This window comes from Ciconia boyciana, chromosome 1 (assembly GCF_034638445.1).
Source record: "Ciconia boyciana chromosome 1, ASM3463844v1, whole genome shotgun sequence".
NCBI classification, from domain to species: domain Eukaryota; kingdom Metazoa; phylum Chordata; class Aves; order Ciconiiformes; family Ciconiidae; genus Ciconia; species Ciconia boyciana.
Window position 1 is genome coordinate 23747711 of NC_132934.1, and position 17536 is coordinate 23765246.

Consider the following 17536-nt stretch of genomic DNA (forward strand, 5'->3'; position numbering starts at 1 on the left):
GCCGCAGTCCAGCGCCACAGCCCCAGCCGGGGCCGCCGGGCCGGGCCGGGCCGCCCAACGGCCGCCGCACGCCCCGCAGCCGCCGCACGCCCCGCAGCCGCCGCGCCGCGTGCCGCCGCCCGGCACCTGTGCGGCCCGGGCGGGGGAGCGGCGGGCGAGGCGCCTGCGCACTGCGCGGCCCCTCGCCGCCAGGGCCGCAGTCACTTCCTGCCCCTGTGCCCATCCGGCTCCGGGGTCAGCGGCCGCCGCTCTGGCGGGACAGGGGAGAATAAAGTTTTATTGGGGGGGGAAGCCGGCCGTCCTCTCCCAGGTAGGGGCTCGCCCGCGGCGGCTCGCCCGCCGCGCCCTCCCCCTCCCGCCGGCGGCGCTTGGCGCCCGCTGTCACCTGCCGGCCGCTCGCCCCTCCCTGCCCGGGCTCGCGCGTGGCGGGGCGGCGGGCGCGTCCGGCTCCTGCTCCGGCTCCGGCAGCGCCGCGGGGGGCGCCCGGCCCGGCGGCGGGCGGGCTGCGGCCGCTGGCTGTCGGGGACGCGGCTTTCCACCCGCTCCGGCGGGAGCTGAGGGACGCCGTCCCGCCGGCGGGGCTGCGGGAGGAGGGCTGGGAGGTGGGGACGGAGCGCGACGAGGGGCGGCGGGAGAGCGGCGCGGCGGGAGAGCGGCGCGGCGGGAGCCGCCCGCTGAGGGGGCGCGGGGCCAGGCGGCTCGGCTCGGCTGGGCGCGGAGGACGGCGGCTGGGCTGGCAGCGGCCGGGGGTCCCCTCCGGCGGCCGAGGCGCAGGTGGCGGCGGGGCGGGCGCGCGTGGCCGAGGCGAGGCGGGCCGGGCCGGGCCGCTCTGGGTGGCGGGGCCCGGGCGGGAGGGAGCGGAGCGGAGCGGCCGGGCTCGCCGCAGCGGCCGTTGCAGAGGGCGTTGTGAGACCTGCTGTAAACAATGGAAACTTTCTGCTGCGCGAAGGGTGCCGCTGACTCCTGGCCTGCTCCGGCGGTGCCGTTGTAGGAAGTGGGCGTGCGAGGTTAGCGCTCTCCTGAGCCGCCTGTTCTTCGGGGGTGACAGTTAATTTGCTTATTTTAGCAGAAACGAGCTGCTGGATGTAGAAGGAAAGTAGGTCGTGCGCACGGAAAATGCCTCTAAGGGACAAGTGTTGTCAGACTGACCACCATCACCATGGATGCTGTGAACCAGGTACAGTGGTGTGTGATGCTTTGGCTGTTTTACTTACCTCCTTCGTTAAAAGCTTGCGAAACTCTTGCGATGTTGCAAATGTGCATCATTAGTGACAGTTTTGGATATAAAAAGTTTCTGAATTTTGTTTGGAAATGTGTTTTTGATATTCTTGAACTGTCATGGTAAAATTATTTCAGGAAGATAATTTCTCATTTCCAGCAGGATGTGCAATAATCCCCAAGCCACCACATGGGCATTATATGCAGTGAGCAGAGAAAGGCAAGACGTTGTGTAAAACGGCTGGCCTTTTTGTTTCCAAAAAGTGTAATATTCTGAATTTTTTGTAAAATGATGTTTCTGGCAATCTCTTGAATTCGCTGTTTATGTTTTTACTTTACATCTTCTCTGGTGAGCTCTGATGAACTTGAAGATCTTATTCTCAGAGGAGAAAAAAACCCCAAGTCCTGAAACGGCTGTTTGCATTCCACTGCTGTGTGACATGGAAGATGCTATCAGTGGAAAGTATAATGAATACTTTGAAGGTTCAGCCAGCTTGCTAGATTTTTTTGTAATTGTTCTGCCTACTGTTATAATTGGTAGCCTAAAAAGAAACTTGGTTCCTTTCTTGTTGCCTTGTTGTAGAGTTTGTTATTTGGATGCTTTCACTTGTGTTTTGAAAAGAAGGGCATCAGTTTGGGGAATTAATAGCTGAAAGCATGAGCATGGCAACTTTGATAGTGCTCCTTTAATTAAGTGTAATTTGAGAATAAGTATTGTTCAGATAGTAGAAAAGTCTTTGTGTTTAAGATGAAATGGTTTTGAGTTGTTCTACTGCTTTAAAAAAGCTAAAATACTTTTCTTGCCCTACAAATAACAGCGATGTGTTATGTCTGCTTCACGTGTGTCACTCCTCTTGAAGTCAGTGGGTGTTGCACATGCATATTAGAGGCAGTATACAAACCAAAATATACTATTTTGAAGAATAGGGAATAGGCTAGTAGAATACAATATGTCATTGTGTTAGAGATCCCCAAACGATTAGCTGATTTGTAATGGTTGTTACGTGTTCGTATATATAATAGTATATTATGGGGCCAGCATAGTTGGGTGGAGTGTTCATTCCATCATTCTTTTCTTAGACTGCTTTTCTTTCTGCTGTTCTCTTCAGCCTGAATTTATTTATAACCTTACATCTTTTAGAACAACTTTCCTGTCAAAATGTGTTTAATCTATTTGCACTTAATATCTCTAAATAGTTTTATACTATGTCTCTACTGCTCTTTATCAAAAATAAATTTCTTAGAGATGCTCAGTGCTCCATTTAAAAATGGAAACCTTACAATGGGGTTAAAAATCAAACCAAATGGGTAAGGTAGGAGACGATTTATGAAGTACAAAGCTAGTTATTTTGTCAATAAGAAATTAAAAAGAAGACCTAACCAATGATTGGTTTTGCAAACACATGCTTCAATAAGTGCTCTTACTCATTTAAATTTGATTTTCCTTCTGTGCAAAGCTTAATTGCCATACGCATATACAGCAATGGAATGTTATAATTTTCATATGCATAAATACTGCGTATTGGAATAACTTAATAATCATCCTGATCAATAAATGTTTTAGTTTCAGTAGATTTTACAAAGATTGTGATATGGAATGAAACTTCAGAAATAAGGTATTACTTCAGCAGTTTGCTTGAACCAGAAGCATTTCTTGAATGTGGTTTTATGGGTTAAAAATATTATAATAGCTGTTTTGGGTATATACTATGTAGTTATGCTTGTGCTTTTTTCTGATCATTGCTACTTTAAATTGGGATTCAGTGCTTAGGTGTGTACTGACAACATTGAAATCACATAGTATGCTGTGAAGTACAATATTTGCTAATGCTTTTTTGTACATCTGTTTTGGTTTGAGCGATGGGAGTCAAGTAGATTGTTCTGGGGAATTGCCTTAATTGATGGAAATTTCTAGTGAGTTAATTTGGTTTTATGTATTTATGTGTTTGATACACGTAGCTTTGAATACACATTTTCTTTAAATAATCAAAATGACAGCAAACTGTCAGAAGGTATCATGGCTGGAAAATTCAGTATTGACTGTTTTTTTTAATTCAACATAGATAAAATTTTTTGAGTAAGGCAACTTTTACTGTAGTCCTGGCCTTTCTTTTTAGCTAGTTTACTGTATGCCCAGAAGATTCATAACTTAATAAAAATCACCTGAGTGTTCTCTAATGGCTTATCCTTTTATATACTTCAGTGCATCTGTTGGAACCTGGTGATCCTCCGTTATTACAGCAGCCTCTGCAAACGTCAAAATCCGGTATTCAACAAATCATTGAGTGTTTTCGATCAGGTATGAAACTATGCCTGACTCTTAAGAAGTTCATTACCTTGTTACAAGAGTTATGTATATTTGGTATATTAAAATAATCAATGCCTGACTTTCTGCATGTTTGCAAACTATTTGTAGGTTTTTGGAATTAGTTTCCTTTTAATAAGGGTTTTCATATAAAGTATTGAAGATACAGCTCCTGCTGTATAGTTATCTTTCAAAAACATTAAAAATTAGTTTGATGTTCTGCTTTGTGTCATCCCTCCTGCTGTTGTTAATGACTTTATCCTAAAACTCCTGAGACGAAGAGAAAATTTAGTGTTTACCTTGAACTTCTTAGAATTGCATTATGTTACTTTTAAGGTGTTCCTTGATTATTTTTGGGAGTTGCGATACATAGCAATGAATGTAAGAATAACAACTGAGCATTTGGGTGAGCATGCCAGAGATGATTGAAGCCTTTAAATGTTTTCTAGCCGTTTCTACACTTCTGATATGGCAAACCAAACATTTTATTTTCACAATCCTTGGTGCAAGAACAGCAGTTATTACAAAAATTAAAGCAATGTCTTTAATGCTATCTATATGTTTCTGGATTTTTCCACATAGAGCTGTTACATATATATATATATGAAATGTTTTGTGTATAAATCATCGCTGCTATGTAATGGGATGCATGTCTAGGCTAAGTCTTGTAAAAGGGCACAATATTTAAATTCTCCACTAGCATTTCAACAACTTAATACAAGAAGAAAAACTGGATGTGAGCATCGTCATTAGTACCCTTTTTTAGTGTGGTTGAGATATGCGTAGCAGGCTTCTTTCGCTTGAAGCAGATTAATGGAATCTGTAGTGGTAACAGCACGAACTAGTTGCAAGTACTGTGTCTCTGGGCTACTTCCAGATTGTCCTCACTGGTAGGTGTTAAATTGATAGCTTACCTTGGCATCTTCAGTCATCTGCACCAGGGAAGTTGCACAGAAGGCAAAAGGACTTAGACCAAGATTTTACTGGTTAGTTTTGAACGAGCAACATTTCATTATGGAAAGAAACTATTCTGATTCTTGTGGTAAAGAAATAGAGATTAAAGCCAAAGTATTGTCCGTAACTATTTAAGCGGTTTTAGCAGAAGCTTCTGTCATCCAAAGCATTAAGAGTAACGGATGAATTTGAATCTAAATTTTTTTTGTAAAAATGAAATTGCTTGCTAAAGGCATAAACTTTGGTATTTCTGCCAGAGAAGCATTTTAATAACCAATGATCTGTACCAATTTCTTGTGGCTATGTTATTCTAGCTTCAACATTTACAGAATTTAACAAAGTATCACCTGCCCCAATTAGATGTAATTACAAAATAGAGAAGGCTTCAGTAAGCTGGAGGCAGCATATGCTGGCAGAAGACTGCCTGCTCGTTGCCACAGTCTGCAGTTGGTGAAGAATAAGGAGATGATTATTTTTTCTCTGCCTGCTGTGTCCACAAAACCAATAGCTGTTTTAAATTTATTAGCTGTTTCCAGAAGTCCCTAAAGGTCTACAGTTTAATTCAAAAGGACCAATTATTTTTTTACTTCCATCAGTGAAAAGCTTCATAGTTGCATAAGGATGGTTTGAAGCCAGAGTGACTACCGTGTCATCTAGTCTGACCTCCAGTATGTCATAAGCCTTTGAATCTCATCCAGTAATTCTTAAGCCCAATAATTTGGATTAGACAAAAACATTTCAGTCCTGAACGGAAAGAGACTGAAATATCAGTGTAACGGGAGAGAGAATGAGGGACTTGGGTGTCCCTTGTTTGGGAAATAGTGGACAATTAGATGATTTTTTGTTTGTTTGGGAGAGGGCTTTGTGACTGGGGCATGCATCAACAGCATGGGCAAATTTTGGTTTATTGGGTGCTATCACCAAATTGGAGGCTTTTTGTTTGAATTATAGTTTGGTAACTGTCCTCGTTTTGGCTGGGATAGAGTTAATTTTCTTCCTAGTAGCTAATATAGTGCTGGGTTTTGGGTTTAGTATGAGAATAATGTTGATAACACACTGATGTTTTAGTTGTTGCTAAGTAATGTTTACACTAGTCGAGGACTTTCCAGTTTCCCCATGCTCTGCCAGGTGCACAAGAAGCTGGGAAGGGACACAACCAAGACAGCTGATCCAAACTGGTGGATCACTGGGTGGTGAGCGGCTGCATCACTTGTTTTTTTCCTTGGGTTTTGTTCCTCTCTCTCTCTCTCTTTTTTAGTTGTTTTCCTTTTATTACAATTTTTTATTATTATACCCCCCCCATTATTAAACTGTTCTTATCTCAACCCACGAGTTTTCTTACTTTTGCTCTTCAGATTCTCTCCCTCATCCCACTGCACGGGAGAGGGTGAGCAAGTGGCTGTGTGGGGCTTAGTTGCCGACTGGTGCTGAACCACGACAGTAACTTACTGGAATTTTATCTACATGGAGCATCTTCTTCAGTTTTGCTCAGCTGGGTTTTTGTCAGTGGTTTTGTTTATACGCAGAAATTCAAATGTTGGTTGGTGAGATCTAAGTAAATGACTTGCATTTGAGGGAACTCTGTACAATTTTTAAATTTGGGGCTTTCACTAAATCTAGATATTTGTCCAGTAGTCTGTTTGTAAAAATACAGGTCAGATGAAGGTGAGGTTAGTGACACTTGAAGAAAGACCAGTGAGAGGAAAAGACAAGAGGCTAGGGCTGTGAGCCAGGACAGGCATAGGAGGGGACAGACACTGAATGGTAGCCTCAGATAGTCAAGTTTGGGTCCCATTTTTAAGCAGTTGTTGAAGAAGGAGAAGATGCCGTGCTTTGCTAAAACTCAGTTGTAAAAAATTTTGTAGTAATATTATTACATGAAGAAATAAAAAGTTTTCTTGGTAAGGCCCATTCGTATTGAAGAACTATTAGTTGTTATGAAATTATTAATACTTGAAAGAGTTTCATTAAGGAAGTAGTTCTGCAGTGTGACTCTGAGTTTGGTCTTTAAAATGAATTCTTAAGAGAAGTGTCTGATGACAGAAAACTTGAACTGCTATTTCAGCTTGAAGAATGTCTTGATGCTGTTTCATAGTTGTCTGATATTATTTATTCTTGGTCCAGTTTCATTATATTTTTGCTTGTTGGACTAATTTTGATTAATTTTGATTTATTCCATTATAAGAAAAAAATCAAGATAGAGAAATTAGCTGAATTTGGTTAGCTAGTGTTTCTTTCTAATTTGGAGTTGGTAAGTATTCATCATTTAGTAACCATTGCTAATTGTAGGCATTAAGTTCATAATTTTTGTGAGATGAGAAATGAAGGAGTGGGTTTGAAGTGTAACTTAAACTCTGAATCTTTTAGTTCTTTAAGCAAGGCAGGAGCTGGAACACATCAACAATGCTAGATAAAACTGTACCTTTGTGGGGGTTTTTTGAATATATGATGTATAATAGTCTGGAAAACCTGCACATTTTGTCACACTGCCTATGTTTTAATAGAAAAGTTTCTGACTTAAATTATATGTATTTTCCTTTCAGCAGGATGAAAATATGTCTACAGTTCTACTTTCTTGCCTAAGCATCATCATCTTGATCTTGGGTCAGATACCTAGATGTAGTAATGTTTCTTGACCTGTTAGTTACTCTCTTTGTTTTATTGTATGCTCTAGTTTTTTGCCTTACCAGGTGCTGTTTTTACATGAAATGGCTGTATATATCTTGTTTTCTTAGCACTGTTGGATAAGCTTAAAGAAAAAATACTGCAGGCCTGTTTAAATGCTCTAGGTGCTTATTCTTTCCTGTTGGGCAATTCTATTGCAGCAACCAGGTACTGTAGTATGGACTCCTTCCTGATGTTAGCTGTTAGTTTTTATCGTAAATCATCATTCCCTATAAACTGTAATGTGCGTAATCCTTGACTTTTTTTTTTTCCAAACTAGTCTTGTTTTCATGTTGAAACTTGGAGTATGTATCATAAACTTACAGTGCAGTGAAGTAGCATTAACATAAGATAAAATGCTGTTATAATTGTCATGTTTTAAAATGTTTCCACTTTCATGGGATGATGTGAATTAAAAGATGAACAGAAAACCTTCCTTAAGTGTAATGTTTCTTTTATTACAGGAACTAAACAACTTAAACATATCTTGTTAAAAGATGTGGACACCATTTTTGAGTGTAAATTGTGCCGGAGTCTCTTCAGAGGATTACCAAATTTAATTACTCATAAAAAGTTTTATTGTCCTCCAAGTCTCCAGATGGATGATAGTAAGTCTTACTAATTGAAATATTTAATAAAGCTATCTGAAGCCGAGAAACTTACCTTTCTCTACCATTTATATAAACACACCAGAAACAAAACGCAAAAAAAAAAGTGGAGTTAAATTTCAGTAGTCAGATATGTCGATCACTTTTATGGTAGCAAAGAAGCTACAGCACTGACTTAATTTGCATTAATAACTGAGACCCCTGTCAATGTCATAATCTGATAGCTAGTTTATATGTCCAACCTTTTAATGAAGAGTGTCACTGTTAACACTCTTTAGTCCTTCTTCCGCTTTTTCTTTCCTCTCTTTCTCTCTTTACTGTGAAAGATACCGAAAAGTATGCCAAAGGACTGGGAAATGAATCTCATAGAAAAGTGTAGATCTAACAAGGCTTTTCAGTTTTAGATCAGCATAGCTCTGGTGGACTTAGCTGGATCCTGTAAAGTGGCTTGGATCAATATCCATAATTTTCTCCTGTACTTGGGAAGCACTCAGTGTCATGGACGCAGTCCTTCAGTCTTACTCAGTATGAAACACAGACTAAAAGTTCACCCTTTTCTTTAAGAACCTGTGCTTTTATAATACTTGCTCTTTCCCACCGCCTCGCCTCACCTTACGCTGCTTTAAGATATTCTATGTGATCATGCCTAGCCCACCAGCTTTGTTGTAGAAATTAAACTTTAATAATAAAAGAAAGTAACTTAAATGATGAGGAAAAAATAAAGTAGTACATTTTAATGGAAAAATAAATTTATTAAAGTTTCATTCCAGCAATGAGTTTTTGTTGATTTGAGTAAAGCTGAATAATTTGGAAATGTGCCATCATTCAAAAATGTTTTGTAAAGCTTTCTAATTATCTTGATCTCTTGACTAGATCAACATAGGTGCAATGAGGATTTTTCTTTCCTGATTAATGCCTTCCTGCCTCAATATTTCAGAAATTAGGAATGAACAGAGATTTATATACATGGTTCTTTCCCCACATTGTGTCAGCTAGTGTTGTGAAGGAGAAGGTGAAAAGACTACTACTGTCACCTTCCTCAAATGAGTGTGCTTGGCCAGTTGCAGAGTCACAGAGCTTCTCTGTGAAAAGGGATGAGTTGTATTTTCAAAGCAAAGTTAGAATTGCATCTGACTTAGATGCAAAAGTTTCTAAGCAAAATAGGATTACCCTGAGTAGACTTCCCGTCCAGCACCTGACATTCTAGCCTTCATTTAATTGGCTGGTTAGCTTTCATATTTCACTGTTCAGTAGGAGCGGTGCAAATAAAGAGAATAATACTACATGCTCTGAATAAAACTATATAAATACTTACGTTTTATATAAAATTGAGTATGATACTTATTGAATAAAGTGGGAGGTTTTTTTTCAATAAATAAAAGATAGTGAACGAGACGTAGGAATAAAAGTTCAGCATCCCCGTTGTGAAAAATTCCAAAGACTATTCCATGATGACTTTTTTGAGATGTATTCTGTTAGTGTAGTCATTAAGTAGTCTGAAAAGGTGCTATAAAATAGGAAGGACTTCTTACCCTTGATAAAAATTATATAGATAGTCCCATTTGAAACTGACTGCAAAAGGTGTTAAAAATTCAGTGCTAAAAGATGGGTTCTGAGCAACAAAATGGCATATTTCTTGTACTGACACTCTTTTCATGTATTGCTGTCAGTGTGGAAGGAACAACCCTGACTAAGTGTGGGTTTTTAATTAGGTTTTACCAGGAATCACATTTTCAAATCTTTGTGGGTAATTTTGAACTGTATCATCTCAGTGCCTCACCTTTTTGCTGTAGCACCCTGGCTTCTTAGTTATGCCAGTGCAGATGTTTAGTGTATCATGCTGGGAACTAGATCACTGAACTAATTTGGCATTTAAAAACAGGATGTTACTGAGGCCTGTAAAATCATGAATAACATGAAAGTAAATGGGAGCAATCATTTGTTTTTCTTTTTTTTTGTAATACAAAAACTGTGGGATATCCAGCAAAATTACCAGTATTTCCAGTAAAACAAACCAAAAAACACCTCTTAACATTATGGTAGCCAAGAATATAAACACTTCAAAAGCATTTGAATAAACTTTTTGGAAACTAGGTGTATTAAAACAGTACTTTAAAGGCAAACTTCAGCTTGAGAAGCGTACTGGCATCAGACAGACAAGAATCCCTGTATCCTTTGCTCCAACTCATTATTAGGGCAGAACACAGGATGAACCTTTGGTGAACCTTGGTGAAGTTATTCTTTCTTAAAATAACTTCTTTGGCTCAGTTTTTATTGTTTTGAAAAAAATTTTACTAATTTCTCCCCTGAATAATACAAGATTTTTCTGTCCTTAACATTTACTACCTTACTGTATCACTGAGCCTATTAACTGCTTTGGTGTTACTAAAAGCTTTCCCTGCCCCAGAAGTTAAGTTCTCTCTTATCTACGTATATCTTCATGCCAGTGCTCAGGTTACACACACATTTCATTCTTTCTTAAAGACTGTTCAGAATTCACAGAGAAGAGCTTATTTCCAGAATTAGGTTCCTTTATTGAGAATGCCTGTTTCCAACAGTAGGAAAATCAGTTTCTAATGATACTTCAGGCTTAGTTGCACACCTGCAGAACAAGCTCAGTCATATGATGTTACTTTTGCAGTTGATACAGATTTTTAAAGATCAGTTTAATTCCAGGCAAACTAATTTTTAGTTTAAGTAGCTTTCACATTATCATGCTAGAAGGGTGTACTTCCAATATTGGCTTTTAACAAAAAAGTAACTTGTGCTGATGTGATAACAATGATTACTCAAAGCCTCTAAGTATAAATGGTCAGAAAAATAATACAAATACAGGATTTGTGCAAATTTGGTAACCAAATTGACACAGTGGTTAAAAGATACTTTGAAATTTAAATAATCTGAAATTACCAAATCATTAAAAAATACCTTTGCCTCTCTTCACAGACCTCCCAGATATAAATGATAAACAGAGTCAAGCCATAAATGACCTCCTGGAAGCAATCTATCCAAGGGTAGATAAACAAGAATATGTAATTAAATTGGAACCTATAGAAACTAATCAGAATGCTGTATTTCAATATGTATCAAGGACTGATAGCCCAGATGAGAACATAGAAAGTAGTAGTACCCCTGATCAAGCTCCAGTACAGATACAGGAACCCAGCACTGAGCAACCCAAGACTGTTTCAGCTCCAGCCCCAGTCCCAGCTGGGGAGACTATAGAATTACCTCCTGCTGATCCTGTTACAAACAAGGTGATACCTACTCCTGAAGAACAGCCTCCAGCAGTAAATCCTGAGTTGGACTCTCTGGATAATTCTGATTTTGGCCACCAGTTGATATGTTGCCTTTGTAGGAAAGAATTTCATTCCAGACGCAGTGTACGCCGGCACATTCGAAAAGTGCACAAAAAAAAGATGGAAGAGCTAAAGAAGTACATAGAAACAAAAAAGAAACCAAATCAGTGCTCCACAAAAGGGCGAAATAAGAATGTTCTTGTAACATTAGGTAGAAGTTGTCCTGTATGTTATAAATCATTTGCTACAAAAGCCAACGTAAGGAGGCATTTTGATGAAGTTCATAGAGGATTAAGAAGGGATTCCATTACTCCTGATATAGCTACAAAGCCTGGGCAACCTTTGTTCTTGGATACAGTTTCTGCTAAAAAATCTTTTAAGACCCAAAAACAAAAGTCGTCTTCAAAGGCTGAATACAATTTAACTGCATGCAAATGCCTTCTGTGCAAGAGAAAATATAGTTCACAAATAATGCTGAAAAGGCACATGCAAATTGTTCACAAGATAACTCTTTCTGGAAAGAACTCTAAAAGAGAGAAAGGACCCAACAATACTGCCAATGGCACAGAAATAAAAGTAAAAGTTGAACCAGCAGATTCTGTAGAACCTTCACCCCCTTCCATTGCCCTTTCTCTGCAGAATGAATTAAAGGGAACAAATCATTCAAATGAGAAAAAGAGCACACCGTCAGCACAGAAAAATAAAGTTAAACGGGACCCTGAAAACCCTAAATCAACCTCTAAATCAACCTCTAAATCAACCACTAAATCAACCTCTAAATCAACCAATGCATCTGCTGCAGGTGGCCAGCAAAAAACCAGGAAGCCAAAACTTTCAGCTGGCTTTGACTTCAAGCAGCTTTACTGTAAACTCTGTAAACGCCAATTTACTTCTAAACAGAACTTGACAAAACACATTGAATTACACACAGATGGAAATAACATTTATGTTAAATACTACAGGTGTCCACTCTGCTCTTACGAAACACGTCGCAAACGTGATGTGATAAGGCATATAACTGTAGTTCATAAAAAGTCACCACGCTACCTTGGGAAAATAACTGCAAGTTTAGAAATTAGAGCAATAAAAAAGCCAATTGATCTTGTTCTAAATAAGGTGACAAAAAGAGGCCCTCAGAGGGATGAAACAAAACAGATTGGTTCAAAACAGGATGTCACCTCTAATTCTCCCAATAAAAAGTATGAAGGAGCTGATGTTGGCATTGAAGTAAAAGTAACAAAAAACTTTTCTCTGCACCGATGCAATAAATGTGGGAAAGCGTTTGCCAGAAAAGCTTTTCTAGAACATCATAAGAAAACCCACAAAGCAAATGTATCTCATTCACCTGAAGAAAGTAAAACCAAAGGCAGAAGTACAAGATCTAAAGCTGTTGTCTGGTGAGGAAAAAGAAAAAGTGTTTTGTCTTTTTTAAAAAAAAAAACAAACGAAACCACTGCCTTTCTTTTGCTGTTGTTGATTGATTGCCGAAAACATATTTTTCCATAGATTTTATGGTTTAGTGGCTTAAATACTATGGTAGATGTCAAGTTTGTTTCTTAAATTTTGTTTTTAGTGTTTTGGAAAAGAGTGAATTTCTAAATTTTTCATTGTAGGAAGTTGGAATAGAATATAGATTAAACTGTACTGAGTCGACTCTTTAAATTGTCTTAAGGCATCTATTGTAATCAAGCTAATATATGTACATTTCTAAAATAGTAGGTTTTTAAAATTAACAATACATTTGTTTGGTTTGAATAACTTAACCTGCTAATTAACTTCTCTGTGACCCAGTTGAAGAAGTACTAAAGGTACTACAGTAAAAGCTGTTGACAGAAAAAATCTCTATGAATTTATTAGAATTATCATTTGTGCTTTTTTTTTTTTTTTAATTTTAATGTGTTTTGCCTATGCCCTGTCAACAAAAGGACATAAAACAGTTTTTTGGAATGTAATTTGGATGTTTAATTGCTTTGATTTAAAATCAGTATGAGTTAGGTGCCTACAAACACCTTTAAAATGATCAAATTTAGGATTTGATTCTTTTAATGCTTATTTATATAAGCACGGGTTTGGAGACTTCTGGTCATTTATTTTTTAAAGTGTTCGAGTCTCATCAAGAATTTTTGTTTTAAGCCTAAATATGTGTAGAAGTCTGGCCAAGAATTTTCTAAACTTCTGGCTATATGGTACTCTGGGAATTTTTTTTACATTTGGAGGGGTTGTGTTCGTAGTTTCTCAGTTGTCCATAGCCTTCATGTTAAAGATGGCCTATTTTTAAAAGGACCTTTTAAAAAAGGAAATAACGTATGTATACAGTCAGTTTGTATTTCAGAATGACTGGCTGATGCCTGAAGGCTGGGGGATTGTACAAAAAACTATAATGAAGAGAGACAGTAGTGATACCTATAAGAGTTTTTAACATCCTTATTCAGAATTATCTTTCTAGCATACTTGGTGAAAAGAAAACCAAGTATATGTGCCTTGTTCTATATTTCAACTCTGAAATGCTATTTCCCAGGAGGTAATTTGATTTGAATTCAGCTTTTGTAGTGAATTGCCACCCCGCTATGTTAAGTTGTAATCTGGCGCTTTTGTGACTTCATAACAAATCCTGGCTAAGTGGGACGGAACTTCAAAAATGAACTGAGCTGGACCCTGAATTATGCTGAATTTAAGAGGAGGAGTGACTTCTGCATTTTGATCAAGAACTAAACATTTAGCCTTATAAATTATTTATGTTGTGTAATTTAAAACAGAATTATATGGGTAAACTCAAAATATTAATTTATTCCCATTTCTCCTCAGATAGGTTCAAGTGATGTTCGGAAAGTTTGGAGTTCATTTGAATGAAAAAGACTTTAGTTTGTTGTTGGAACCGCTAATATCTTGATAATGGTACTATAAGGAGGAAATATTTTCATAAGCTGTTGTTTTCTTACTAAATTAATAACCATTCTGACTGCTTGTAGGACAGTGCCTCCTCCCCAGAACACTGAAGTAGTTGAAATGCACACGTGCTTCTAAATTAGCAGTTATCTCTATGCAGTTGAGGTTTGACACAGTATAGAACGAACTTTCTGAATTTAAAAAAAGGACAGAGGCAAGTTAATGAACAGCAGCTTTGGAAGAAGATTTTTGTTCCTCATTTAGGAAATCATCTTCAGAGAGCTCATCGTTCATACTGGTCCTGCCTGGTAGTGCTAATTGATGAACAGCTCTAACTTTTTTGTAATATCCTACTTTGGCAAATGTGTTATATACTGTTTTAAATTTATTACAAATGAATGTATAAGAGCAAACAATGTAGTGTATATTGGCTGAATTGTACTAATTTTTAGTATTTGCCATAACATCAGTTTGTTCATATTGACTAATTTCCCAGTTCTGGGACATTCTGAATTCACTGTACTGAAGTTGCTTCAAAGATCTCCATTTTGTTTCCATATGTGGTTCATAGGAAAACTTTGTAAACATCTGGGAAGTTTACAAGAATATCCACATTCCTCTATTCTTTAATTTTTGAAAAAAAATTATACACAAGCACTTTAATGATAGTTGCAGTTTATTTTTTCAGTTTATTTTTTGAAAGATCAACACACTAATGTTAATATGAAGGTAGTGAATATTTGCTGATGTATTATAGACAGACAATCTGTGCACAACCACTTATAATGTTAGCTTTTTTCATTAAATTTTAATAAAAAGGGAGGATAGTATGGGAGAAACTCAAAATATTTTTTCTCTCAAGATCATGAATGACCACTATAGGTAGCACTTCACTTTGTATAATTTGGAAAATGTTTTAGATACCTTTTTTTAACCTTTTAATCAAGATTGTAGTAAAACAGGTGCATGCCTACCATTATGAAATTCTTGGCAGGTTTCATGCGTCAGTGGTTTGGGTTTTTTTTCCTTTTTTTTTTTTTTTACTTTTTAGAAAATATTTTGTTTAGTGATTTGTGTCAAATTGCTACGATTTGAAAGGTATTGTACATCAGAATAAATACCATGTTTTTTATATAGGTTTACTCCCTTACTTAGGGAGGTGCCTCGTGTTCATATATACTTTTTGTATAAAATATATCTAAAAATGTTGATCACAAGATCAGGAGTAAAAATACTTTTATGGATAGAGAAATATTTGGCCCTGTTAGTGCATTGCACTAAAAATACTGTGAATGGGAACTGGACCGTAGCTGTTGCTCAAAATGTTCTATATTGAATGTACATGCTTTTATTTGGATAAATGTACTGTATTTGATGGAAAATAAAGCAGACTGGAAATCACTTTTAAGTGTGCATAAACAGAAAGATGTCGTGTTTGTAAACCTGGAATATCTATTGCTCTATTACGTTTGCATTTTTGTAAAGTTTTACTCTTTGATCACTGAAACTAGTTGTTTGTAATATTCTGTTGTAATAAATGTTTTTTTTGTTATTAAAAATTTGGCACTTGTGGAGTGAACGCTTCTCCACACTGATGGTTGACCCGTGCTGTATTTTTAGAAAACACTGTTGATACTGGCTTTTTGTTCCTTGTAAAGGTATCTCTTCCTTAACTGAGCAAAGCTTGTTTTTATTATCCTTTTAAAACAAAAGTGAATGTTAATATTGAAGAAGATAGGCTATGCTGTTTTTTTAAATAAGAAAATAGGGTTACCTAGTTTTGCATTGCAGATAATGTTGGTGGCCATATAATGTTACTTCTTTTTTTACTTCTTTTTGTGGTTGGAATATGAGAAAAGAACTGCCATAATAATTGTTTATTATTTTGTAAAGGAAGACATAAAGCTGTTTATGTAAGTGCATTTTAACTAAGGTTCCTGAATGCCTGTGGTTTAGGAAACTAAAATGCAGGTATAGTGATAGAATAACTGTTAATTTCTCAGCTAATCCTTGTGGTTTCTGCTGTCTGATCTGGGTAAGTGTGCAGTCTGCATCTTGAAATACATGAAGGTGAAGTTACTCCTGTTTCAAAGGTAAGCTTTTTTCTAAAGGATCTCCAAGTCTGCATCCATGTAGATAAACAGAGCTACAAAATTGTTTTGTTCTACTTGAAGCTTTGGGTAGCCTATTTCTTAAAGATGTGGCTTAATAATTTGCAATTGCCACAACTTTTTTTTTTTTTAATATCTTCCTGTGAGGATAAATCTACCGGGTAACTCATTTGAAGCATAAGTCTCCTTTTTGTTCTGACTTGTGGAATAGCTTTGCTTTCTCTTTTTCCAATAACGAAAATAAATTATTTGATTATGATGGGCTTGTTCAATTTAGTGATTTTTTTTTAATCTTTCCATGCAACCATCTTGAATGGGAGGAAACAAAAATTTGAAGGAAGAAAGTTTGCTAATTATTGCTTTTAATTCACGCAATACATATTTTTTGACAAACCTGAAAAGTTGTAATAAAGCTTTGAATATAGTCAAGATGCATGTGGGCATTTATCTGCGGGGTTGCGCATTAATGTGTCTGGATATGAGTTTTTAATTAAGATGCAGTCTTGCATCATTGATAAGGCACATTGGTTTGGTTCGTTTTGCTTGGGCTATCCAAAGACAAATATAAATTCTTCAGTGGGCCTTGAGAATTAAGGTTGAGTCTTGTTAAAGAGATTTTTATTCAGAATGAATGTGAGATACCTTGCAGAAAACTTTGAGGATGATCTAAGCATTCTGTATGGAAGCCTGTCAAATTTTTTTTTAGGTGATACATACCTTCTAAAGCTAAGGCTTTGAGGGGCTAGCTTTAATTAATGTGAAATCTTGAATAAACAACAAGTGAAACTCACTGATACTGGAGGCATCAGACTTGCTGAAGTCTAATAAAGTGCTGGCTTCTGTCTCAAAACCACCTTTTCTTTAGTTAATCATCTCCCAGCTGAGGGTGTCTGGTCTTCCTCGTTTTATTTTTTTGTGTTTAATTTTGGAGTGTTTTCTATTTTTATGTTTTACTTGTCTTTTCTGTCTGGAATGTTAGATTCCAGGGCTTGAAGTCCTTGTAGTGTTTGGTCTCCTCAATTTTATAGGAGAATTAAAGAAAACAGTAGCTTAAATAGTTAATGATCATTACCACCATTTGTTTTTTGGTTGGATTCTGCTGGGACGAACTTAAAGCTACTGTGTGAAGGATTTGTGTGACTGGTCAAGTGCTTGAGGTACTTTGAAAATGAGGTCAGTTTTGACCGATGGCTGAAAGAACTGCGGGTAGATATTTCACATCATTCCCTTTTGCTGAATAGTGAAGTACAACAATTGGTTAACCACAAAGGTAGACCAGTATGTTGTTGGGAGATGAGGGGTAGAGAAGAACAGGACCTCAGTAATTGTATTGATGGAGAACCCCTCGTGTTCGTACTAATAAGGAGACTTTCAAGAGGTACTGCTGGCTGGGTATAAAGGTTCTCCACCCATCTTGAAAAGGGAAGGAGAGGGGAAGTTAATGATGTGGAATACACTTTCGTTCCCTTTTGTAGGGAGCTTTCTTCCCAG

The 17536-nt window shown here is 37.7% G+C and overlaps 1 protein-coding gene across 4 annotated transcripts; it reads left to right on the forward strand.

The window, feature by feature from the left end:
• Positions 1–88: 88 nt before the first annotated feature.
• ZNF800 (zinc finger protein 800) lies at positions 89–15556 on the forward strand. Of its 4 annotated transcripts, none has more exons than XM_072860865.1 (6): positions 89–310; positions 1067–1177; positions 3422–3517; positions 7606–7749; positions 10696–12445; positions 13858–15556. In XM_072860865.1, the coding sequence occupies exons 2-6, from the start codon at positions 1117–1119 to the stop codon at positions 13865–13867; spliced, it is 2061 nt and encodes a 686-aa protein (XP_072716966.1). In that variant the 5' UTR covers positions 89–310; positions 1067–1116; the 3' UTR covers positions 13868–15556. The 4 variants fall into 4 exon arrangements, with proteins under 4 accessions (XP_072716966.1, XP_072716986.1, XP_072716995.1 ...); XM_072860885.1 differs by having other exon boundaries at positions 1070–1177; XM_072860894.1 differs by having other exon boundaries at positions 13854–15555.
• The last annotated feature ends 1980 nt before the right edge of the window (positions 15557–17536 follow it).